Here is a 10,670-nt window from a genome sequence, read left to right as displayed (position 1 = left end):
CTTTGCTCTGGGGTAAAGCCAGGTTGGGGGGCCAAGCCAGGCTCTTGCTGTGGCGTGTGCCAATGGGGACCTGCCCCTTCCAACCCTCTGCATAAAGCTTAGGGTCAGCAGATGCCAGCACTCAGTCACAAGGGTTTTCTTCTCCTGACTTACTCCCTTTTCCTCTTGAAAGGAATAGAATGAATGTGTCTTTACAGACCATGTAAATCTGCTTGTAGATAGGGCCAGGGACTTACAGATAGGTAAGTAATGGGAGAAACTATCAGTTCTAGAAAATGTTAGCAATTGACACGGACTGCTGCTCAGCCAAGGCTGTGTTAAATTCCTGAACTAAGAGAAGAACAAAGCCTGAATAGAATTATGAATATTGTTTTGTCATATATAAAATTATATATAAAAAAGTGGCGGGGATGTGCATATTAAAGACATACAGTAGGCCTATTGGGAAGTCTGTACCTTCCAAGTACTTCAGCCAATGGGAAAGGAAGAGGGAGTTGTGGCCAGGAAATAAAGATAAAAAGGAGGCTGCATCCTCCAATAATTTGAAAGACCCCAAGGGAAATGCCCCATGGCCTTTCCCTTTAGTCAAATAAAGTTACAGAACTCCTCTCTCTCCTTTCTGGACTAAACCTTCTGGCACTGTGAATTTTACTGCACACTCTCCACCAAAACGTCATGGTGTTTCCTCAACTCTCAAGAGAGGTTTTCACAGAACATAGTTCTTCACCCTCTGTTTTTGCATTTCAGGGTGCAGCTGGATAAGTTTTGGAGGCTTTTGTTTTCCTCTGAAGGTAAGAAGAAGAGTCACATACCAGAGAGACCCCAAAAACTGGACCTATAAGTAAAACAGGGGCTGTCAGTTCTGGAGTGAGCTCAGCAGTCAGTCAGGAAATGTGTTTGCTTTCCCACAACCCAGGAGAGACTGCTGGTGCACAGGCAGCAGCCCCACATCCAGTGTCCTGCCAGCTCTGCCTCCAACCAAGAAGCTTCTGGTCTTCAAATTCCACGCTGCAGGGTTTTTCCTGCAGTTTGTTTTAGAGGAGCCATGGTGAGCCAGGTCTGGTCCCCAGGCCAGGCTGCTCCTGAGGGTCTGGGCACTAAATTTGGCTTTCCTATGGGGCAGCCCACCACCTCTGTGCTGTCACAGCTCCTGCTGTCCTGTGCTTGCACAACCAACCAGGAGGGAACGGAGTTGCCTCCAGGCAGCTTCACAACCTGATTTGCAGAATCCTTCATTGCAGAAACAGTCTGGGGGTTTTTGTGGCCTTTGCTCCAAAGCACTCCCTCTGGCCCTGCCCATAGTGCAGCTGAGAGGGAGAGGAGCAGGGGGAGTGTTTGGCTGTGCCAAGCAGCTCTGATTCTCCTGGGTGCTTTGGTATTCTCCAGTGCAGAAATCACAGGGTGGCACTCAGAAACCGCTCAGTGGGAGCCAAAAACACTCCAAAAAATTGGAGCTGCCTTCAGTGGCCTTCCCTGCAGAAGGGGGATGGAGGAATTCAGACCTCTCTGAAGGGTAGCTCCCACTGAGCCTGGGCCTCTCACAGCCCCAGTTCTGCTCTCCCCCTGCCCTGCTCCCTGCAGAGCCATTTCCTGTTTGTTGGGATCTGCTCCCAGCGCAGGGCCCTTCCCTACTCTTGCTTTTATGCTGCACTGCTGGAGCCTGATTCCCCCCCAGTCTTGGAAGCGAAAAGCTGTTCCAAGGCTGCCACAAGCTGCACAGGGCAGACACTGACAGCACACCAGGGGAATGCTTCCCATATGCCTTTATTTGCAATGTTACAGGACTTTTTTACAGGCACTGTGCGTTGGTGTTCCAGACCGGTTTGGATTTTTTTTCTGTATTACCCAACGACCAAGAGGGGAAAATCCCTCACAGCAACCATTCCAGCTTCCAGGAAAGCAAAAGACATCTGAGAGCAACAATCTGCTTCTTCTGAAGCCACAAAGCAAGGAATCTGGTTTATAAACAGGCTTAAAAAATAACGTACATATATAAGAGCAGCTCAAAGCTAAAGTACAGCTGTAAGTGGTACATAGCTATGCATATCTGTTCACACCCTTTCTCCAAAGATGGAAAAGGCATGGCTTAAAAACTAAAAACACAGTTTAAAAAAAAAAAAATATTCCATGCATTAAATTTTAGTGTTTTGTGCAATTAAAATGGGATGAAAATAAATATAACTTAAAAAAAAAAAACCCAACCTTTTCCATGACACTAATGGAACAGAGGCAAAGTCTATAAGGCACTTCTACATGGGCTATTCTAGAAAGCCTGGCAAAGAGCTAAAACAGTGCAACCGTTTACAATGGCATCTGATGAGCAAAAGACACCTGTCTGGTGAGATATGAACTGTGTGAAACCTTAGGAAACTTCAGTCCTTGGGAAAGAGGCTTGGCTGCAGATGGCTTGGTGGCCACCTCCTCCTCCTCATTGCTGCAAGGGAGGTCTCCCCCATCAAGGGTGCCAGACCCATCAAACTATGGCAGAGGGGCTCTGGAGCCCTGCTCCTGTGGAGTGAGACAGGACAGTGGGTTTGGGGATGGATGGAGCAGGTGAGGGATGCGTGGCTGCCAAGCTCCTGCAGCATCTCCTGCGCTGCACGTTCCTCGACGTGAGGGCTCCCAGCCTGCTGCAGCCTCCCCTCCCCGGCAGCCTCTCCACAGATGACCTTTAGCGCACCAGCCCTGCCGCTCGGTTCAAATGTTCCAGGAAGTTAAAAAACAGCCTCCGCCCTAAACAGGGAACTGGGTGTTTTGGCAGGAGTGGGAGCACAGGGGCCATCACACAGCCCCCGCAGGCTGGGCAGCAGCACAGCCACAGGCAGCTCTGAGGAAAAAGGGGAAGGCAAGGGGATGCCTGACCCCAGCTCTGTTTGCCAAAGGTGTCTAAGCCGGGAGCTGCCTTGCTGCTGTAACCCTTCACCTCATGCAGATGGAAGTTACGGAGATGCTCCAGTGGGGAGGGTCACCCTGGGCTAGGTGTGAGCGTTGGTGGCACTACACGCGTGCTCAGCTGCTGACAAAATAGACTGATCAACCTGGATGGCTACTTCAGGCTTCACAGTAGTCCTTTATAAGCTATTTTTCCCAGCTGGGGAGGACTGGAGACCCCAGCTAAGGTAGGCTGGAAGCAGTTCATAGCAGAGGAGCTGGGGCTCTAGAGAGGAGCCCAAAGTTTTGATCACCAGGGCACCCAAGCATGGGGGACATGGGTGGGAAGCACCTGGCCGTGGCAAATATCTGTGCCTGACTACATGGCTCTGCAGCAGGAGGGAAACCCTTGCCCCCCCAGTGCCACTCAAAAATTACTGAGCAACCTCTACAAGATGTCTTGAACACAAATTAAACCCCAAATCTGCCTTTCTAGCAGCTCTGAAGGACTTGGCACAGCCAGCTCTCTGGGCTGAAAGGCACTGGCAGAGACAGTAAGGGGCTCCCACTGCAGTGTCCTTCACCATCTCCATACCTCGCTCACACTCTCTGACTGCCAGAGGGTCCAGGGCACAGTCACTGAGTGTTTTCAGGACAACCCCGATGCAAGAAGAGGCTCCTTCCTCCACCAGCCCTCTTAACATCAGGCTGAGCGAGAGACAAAAGCACGATAGGCGAAGCATGCACTTGCCTAAGCAACCCCTCTGGGCTGCCAGCTCCCACTGACTCTGCATAGCCAAGGTTTCAAGTTCAGCTTTGTTCTGGCAGGTTAGCTCTCTATTTACAAGGGGAGGTGGGGGGGAACAACCAAGACAACCTAAAAAACCCTCACAACAAAAACACATTAAATAGGGAGAGTATAGCTTTCAAATGGGGAGGGCGAGGGCTGGAAAGTGTCTTGTAGTGCAGTTCAGAAGAGTCAGTCGGGGGCAGGTTGGGGGTAGTGGCAGAATCGGATGCGCGGCTTTAATGCAAGTCTTCGCTGTGAGACAACTCTGTCAGGATCTGAATGAGGTTGTCCAGCCCCCAGAGGTAGCCATCCTCTCTGTTCCCTTCCACCCAGGGCACGTTGTGCTGGAGAACTTGTCCCTCTGGCAGTGGGGTGGTTTTCCCAAAGTCAATCATCCAGACTTTGGCTTGCTCCTGCTTGTCGTGAATGAAGAGGAGAGAGCTCCCAATTACCTGTGGAGAGGTGAGACCTATTAGTGGTGCTCCCGTTGCTCATTTTCAGCCCTCTTTGGGGCTTTTAGACACCTTATCTCAGGCTGCATTTCCAGGAGATGCTGCAGCAATTTTGCATGAGGAAAAGCAAGCTCTGGGTACCGCTGGTTGCGTTTGCACATGCAAATGGGGCATTTGGACAAGCTGATTTACTCATACAAATCCCAGGTCTTGACACAAGGAGAGAATCAGAAAAACACAGGCATGAAAGATAAAGATGTCATTTTGGAAAATGAGCCAAGGTCCCTGAACAACGAATGAGATGAACTGTTTCAGCCTTCAGATGGGGATTTTTTCAAGGCTGGTTCTTTGTGATCTTCCTGTGCTCTTCACACTCCCCAATCCTGCAGACACCACCACAGGGATGGGGACACTCCAAGTACAAGCAACCTGCTGTCTCCTACTTCAAACACTATCCCATTACACTCAGACTGCCTCTAAAATATCTTCCTGGCATGCACAGCACTCTGGGGGTGCAAGGTACAGAGCTGCATGCTCATGAAATTCCTTTTCCCTGAGTTCACTTGACTGCATCTGCTTTGAAGGGCTCTTTCACATCCTTTGTTATATGATCGTCATTTGGGAAAATCCTGCAGAAAGTAGTAGCCTGGGCAAGCCCGGGGAAGCCAACAGGTGCATTTGGGCTCTGACAGAAGTCTCAAGGCCTGCTGCAGTGGGATGAGACCCCACAAGCCCAATGGTCACCACACACAAAGCAGAGAGATGCTCAGCAGCTCAGCATCCTGACCCATCTTGGCTCACAGTCTCAGCCAGCCTGACAACCAACAGCAGCTCTGCTGTGGCTTCTCAGTGCTTAGGAAATGTGTAGCAGTATCAAGCCAGTCATCATTGTGCTCTTCTGCTTAATCTCCTCCTCCAGTCAGATTTTAGCAGGGGCTTCTACAGAAAAGCACCAATGGGTGTGTTTCAGAACTGTCCCAAAAGAAAACTGCTTTCCAAATTCTCTCTGATGTGCATGAATTGGTGAATTATGAACTCTCTTGCCCCTGTGTCACAAATAGGCACTTTGGTGACCAGAGTGCAAGGGCTGTAGCAGAGGTAATGCAGAGCACTGAGAGCCACGAGTGCCCTTTAGCATGTGTAGGTACATGGAAGAGAATCCAACTGATGTCAGCCCTCCAAAACAGCAGCACTAAATGTTAGTGGGGACGCCCACATCTGTGCTATCAACAGGGCTTAGCCCGAGATTTGCCTTTAGACAGGGGTTTTGAACAGGATGCATGTTTGCAAAAGCTGTTAAGAATTTACATTTTTCAGGAGATTTTTTCCTTCAGTGTGTTGGGAAAACATCCAAGGTCCAGAGATGCGCATTATTTCTGAGAAATGCTTATCTTCAGCTCTCCTCCTGCTAACCTCTTATGGTCCTCTCTTGGCCAGGACAGAGCATTCTAATTTTAAGGAAAAACCTTTTGCTGACATTCTTCATTTGTGTGTCCTGGACTGCCCAATTCCCCTGCAGCTCCTTGGAGGAGCCCTGCTCAGCAAGGGCCCCATGGAGGGACACAGAGCTTGGCAGACCTTCTGCTGCGCTTCATTTCAAAGCAGGATGGAAAGTCAAAGCTGCTGCTTTTTAATTTTTAAGAAGTGGAAACTCCTTTCAAACCCTCTTTGAAAGGCTGCTTTGTTTCTGTGTTTTCAAATGAAACCCTGGCACTTGGTTTCAGGGAGAATTTTGTTTCCTGTGTTGAATTGCCCTGAAATCCTGAGTTTTGACATTTCCCTTCCAACTGCCTTCCAGGCGCTGCCACCAGGAGGCATGGCCCCATCTGCCTTTGGCTCCTGGCAGGACCCTCCGTGTGTGGCTGGGGCTGAGGTGGCTCATGTGGCTCTGGATGAGGGACAGTGGACTCTTGGAGCTGTGGCTCCTGAACCCTGGGAGTCAAAGGTTCCTATCAGACTCTTTTTTTCCTACACCACACATGACAAGGGTATGCACTCTCATGTTTTGTTAAGTAGATGCAATAGCAAAATTATTGCATTAAACTGTGGAGCATTTCAGTTCCTGAAATGGCCAAAAAAGATTGTGTTCCCTCCTTGTTTTCCTATCAGTACTAAATCTTCACTATAGAAAATGTTGGTATTGTGGACACATGTTTCTGTATGAAATTCCTTCAAAAGGAAGAGTTTGTACTGGGGTACCCCAACCAGCTCAGGAAAGGCATGTTTGGGGTATCTGCAGTTTATGGCTGTGTTGAAGCCTTGGTTTGATCATGTGGAGCAACTGTCAGCCAAATGATACCTGACATTCATTCAAACAGACATTTCTCCTGAGAAAACCCCTGTGCTTTTACACTAGGGAATTTTCCATGTCATGAACAGCCTGAGTTCCTTCTAGGTCACTTTTAATCTGTTTGAACATTGGCTTCCAGTAGATTTGAGCACATGTCAGATGCATAAACATTGTATGTTATCATCTATATTTGCACATTAAGTATTAAATAGACATATGAAAATACAGATATAAGAATGAAACAGCCCCTGACTTTGATTTCTCTCCCTGGACAAGCTGAGATTAAACACTTTGTCTCTCCAGGCAGATCTATCTAAACAGCAGTATTACCTCATGGCACTTGAAGAACGGGGATGTCTCCAGGGTAGCGCGGATACCCTTCAACCGGTTAAGGTAACTGTTCTGGAATTACAAAATAAAACACAAATCCAAGCCATCAGTGTTGCAGGAAACCTACATAAAAACCACTGCATTGGGGCAGACAGGAAAGTCACCCCTGCACCCAGTATCCTCCCACAGACCTTTCCCTTTGGAGAGAGTCCCCTGGATCCTTTTTATGATCCACTTAACCTTTTGGCTTCTATAGCACCCTGTGAGCTCCTGTGGCTTTCAAAACTCAGTGGAAACATTTGCTTTTTCTGAACTGGTGCTTTCTGCAGAGTCTCCCTCCTGCTTCCAAGGTGGGAACACCTAATTCAGCAGCTGCTACTTTTTCCTCTCCCCTGCAGTCTCTTAATAGATCAACTCTTCACTTCATCTGTCTTTTTAGCACTCAGTCACACATCACAAGACACTTCTGCAACTCTGTTATCAGCACTTTTGCAAAGCTGGTCCTGTAGACGGAAGGGCTTTCACAATGGCCAGCACACAGGTTGAGACCCACAAGCCTGTTCAAGGATCCCTGCAAATTGCTGGAAGGCACTGAAGATTCCCAGGGGGCTCCACTGATTTTGGGGTTTATATAGAAGAATTAAGCACAGGAACACACACAGAGCAAGTATCTGGGCACTGTACACACTTGCAAGGGGAGAGGTGGGGATTGCTGTATAAAAATGCACTGACCAAGGAGCCCCATCCAGAGCTGTGACATGATGTGTGCTCCAAGTTCTTAGGGGGTAAAATGCACCCAGGCAAGTTCATCTTCAGATCCAGGAATAATCCCTGGGTAACTCTAGTGAAAGCAAGCGTGCCAGTTTGAAGGAGACAGTGCCAAGGGCAACTCCAGCTGGAGTCTTGCATTTGGAGACTTTATACAGTGCAGCTTATAATGGGAGTGCTTTGTCAAATAGGTTATTTGACACAGTTGGTGTAAATTGTTTACAGCCAGATCTCTTATTCTCCTGGCAACTTAGGGAAGCTTGGGAAATGCTGAGTGTGGCTTGCCCATGTGAAGTGTGCCTGGCACACTTCACCCTTCTGTGAGACTGGGCACAGGCAGCCTGCCCTGCCAGGATGGGAGCCCCCATCACTCATACTGGGGTACAGAGAGGGCTCGGGGTGACCACCAGCCCAGGAAGGAGGGACAGAGAGCATGGCTGTGACTCCTCAGTGGGTTTTGGGACCTAATCCTGGAGATCCTCAGCAGACTCAGACTCATGTCAAGCAGTGCTGCTGCAGCCAAGTCCCCTCCCAGCTCTCCACTGCTTACCCCTCACCCTGCACCAGGATGGTGTTTCTCTTCATCATTTCTCATGCTTTTTAAGATATTGCTCAGGCTTCAGCCCTGCAGGCCAGGGACCTGATGAGGTGAGGACAGGCTCCCCAGGAAATGCCCTCTCCAGGCAGTGTCCCCAACACCCCCCACTCACCAAAACGTTCCTGTTTCCTCTGGTGAACTCGCTGAAGGCCTCCATAACCTGTTCCTTTGTCCGTGTCTTCTTGAAGTCCCGGTTCACAGTGCCGTCCTCTTTCTTGAAAAGAAGGGACAGGGGTGAGTTGGATGGGGAGGAAGGGAGTTGGGGCAGGAGTAGTGTTTCTGCAGCCATGTGTGTTGCCAAGTAGGATGTGACTAGCATTTTTGGCAGCTAGGCAGAAGGATCTGTTTGTGGAGCAGGGGTGAGCAGAGGCAGCGTGTCTCTGCTTGCACATCCCAAGTTATCCTACAGCCCCCATCCATTCTTCTCTACTGCAAATGGAACTCCCCATCATCAAATACTTGCCAAGGTCACTGGCAATGTGGACAAACTCTCCTCACAGACCTGGTGCTTGCTGCTAGCAGAGGCTGGAGACTACCAGTTTCTGGTGTTTCTGTGCCCAAATGGCTTCCTATGGCTGCTGTGGCTGAGAATGGCACTGATACCAGCCCTGGACTGTCTCCCTGGCTTGGGGACAGCAGAGCATGATCACGATGGGAAAAAACTGAGTATGGATGGAAACAACATCTCAGGAGCAGGAACAAAACCGCTCCATGAGAAATCCTCCATGGACCATTGCAGCAAGGAGCAAGCCCCATGGCTGTCTGGCCTCACTGGTCCTTTGACAGTCCATGGATCACAAGCCCTTCAAGGCAGCAGCCTGGCACCAAGATGCAGCCTTGTGCTGTCCTCCTCCTTTCCCCCATCCTTGGCCTGCCATGGGGATGGCATGGCTTGTCCACTGCAGCGATGATACTCAGCCCTGGCCCAGAGGCTCCTGTCTGAATTTCTGGAAAGCTTTGTAGGTCTCTCCCCATTTCCCTGGACCTTCTGGGGCTCTGATTTTTACATCTACTCGTTTCACTGTCCAGAGGGGCTGTAAGACAGGCAGGCAGATCTCACTTCCTGAATACAGGGACTATTTTAAACCACACTTGCTTGTGCCCACAGCTCCATTGCAAGGCTCCATCCCACTGCTCCAGATAGCTCATTTGCACACAATAGAGCAAAAGGACAGGGGCCAATCCTGTGGGCTGGGGAAGATGAAGGATGAAGGGGCAGAGCAGAGGCTGCAGGGGAAAGAAGGAACAATGACATCACCTGCCCTGGAGGTTAGAGACCCATCAGGGAAGTGCCCCAGCACAGGGCAATGTGCATCCTCCTGGAGAGGGGGCCTGCTGTGGGCATGGTGGCCAGTGCAGTTTGGGGGAAGACTGAGTGCCCAAGGTGAGCCTGCCACCAAACCAACATCTGAAGTGCAGCTTGGGATGAATCACACAGCACATTTCAGCTCCCAACTTGTGTTTTGTGTAAGCATTAACAAAGGTGGTAACAAAAGGAAAGTACAAAAGAAAAACTCCAGGAAAAACTTTGTTTGTGTCAATTGCAATGACTGCACCCAGCTTCATATCACCCTGGACTCAGCCTGACCATTGTGCCACAGGGTGCAAAAGCAATGCTCAGGGCTGGCAGAGTGTGTATTGGCAGAGGACAGGGACAACCTTTTCACTGGAGACTCCATGCTGCTGATAGACCATGCAGAGCTGGGATCTCTGCTTTCAGCTGTGACCTTGCTGAGGATGCTCTGGGGGCACATGTGTGATGTATAGGGGAAGAGCACTTTGCTGCCATATGCCCCTCATCTGAGCCCTGACATGGCAACTCAGAAATGAACCCACCCTCTCCCAGGGGGACGATCGATATCAATCTGGAGAAAGGCCACAGCACTAATTTCACATGTAAAGAGCACAACCTTCCACAAAGCATCCAAGAAAGGACATGGACTTCTAAGCACTCCTAAAAATAAACAAAATTCACAGATGGCCTTTCAGATAAGGCAATCTCAGCTTCAGGAAAGCCAAGCAGCCTATCCATAGTTCTGCTCCCAGCATTACCCGCCTCCTGCAATTTCCTTGCCCAGCCAGAGGTTGCTGCCATGAGGCTGACAACTGCCATGACATTCACAGGTGTCCCAGCCCCGAGGGGGCTGCCTTCCACAAAGCAAAAATGTGAGGGGGGCTGATAAGGTCTATCACAGCCTCCACCCCACCAGCGATTCCAGCTTGCGCTGGCGTCACTGGGGCAGGGCTCAGGTCAGCCAGATCTCCCTCCAGCACTGCCTCTGGCCTTGGATGGGGCTTGTGAGCTGCCTGGCTTGGCAAAGTTAGGTGGAGGCTTTCCGGGCTGGTTTTGGGATCCTGCAAACATTCCAGCCCTGGGGAATGCCATCCCACCGTGGTCTTGCTGCAGGCAATGGTGAGTAACACTGGGACCAGAGCAGCAGCTCTGGGGTGTCACCGCTTAAAATGAGCCCCAGCAAGTTTCAACTGGGCCACCAGGGATCACTTGTGTTACTTTCAGCATGGAAATTTTATTAATAGCTACTGTTTCCAACAGGTTCAAGCTATTCCAGA

General features: G+C 49.9%; 1 protein-coding gene across 2 annotated transcripts in view; it reads right to left on the bottom strand.

The window, feature by feature from the left end:
• Positions 1-1,746: 1,746 nt before the first annotated feature.
• ITPKB (inositol-trisphosphate 3-kinase B) overlaps positions 1,747-10,670 on the bottom strand; it is a 70,591-nt gene continuing 61,667 nt past the window's right edge. For both annotated transcript variants that reach the window (XM_014252957.2, XM_005523407.3), the window contains exons 6-8: positions 8,212-8,313; positions 6,734-6,805; positions 1,747-4,113 (exon numbers count right to left, since the gene is read on the bottom strand). In XM_014252957.2, the coding sequence (XP_014108432.1) occupies positions 3,898-4,113; positions 6,734-6,805; positions 8,212-8,313 (390 nt within the window). In that variant the 3' untranslated portion in view covers positions 1,747-3,897. The remainder of the gene's footprint in view (positions 4,114-6,733; positions 6,806-8,211; positions 8,314-10,670) is intronic.

Source organism: Pseudopodoces humilis, chromosome 3 (genome assembly GCF_049639895.1).
Source record: "Pseudopodoces humilis isolate 2021_Gansu_Grassland_sample_001 chromosome 3, ASM4963989v1, whole genome shotgun sequence".
NCBI lineage: Eukaryota > Metazoa > Chordata > Aves > Passeriformes > Paridae > Pseudopodoces > Pseudopodoces humilis.
The sequence above is the reverse complement of the archived record's forward strand: the minus strand, read 5'-3'. Positions and strand labels throughout refer to the sequence as shown.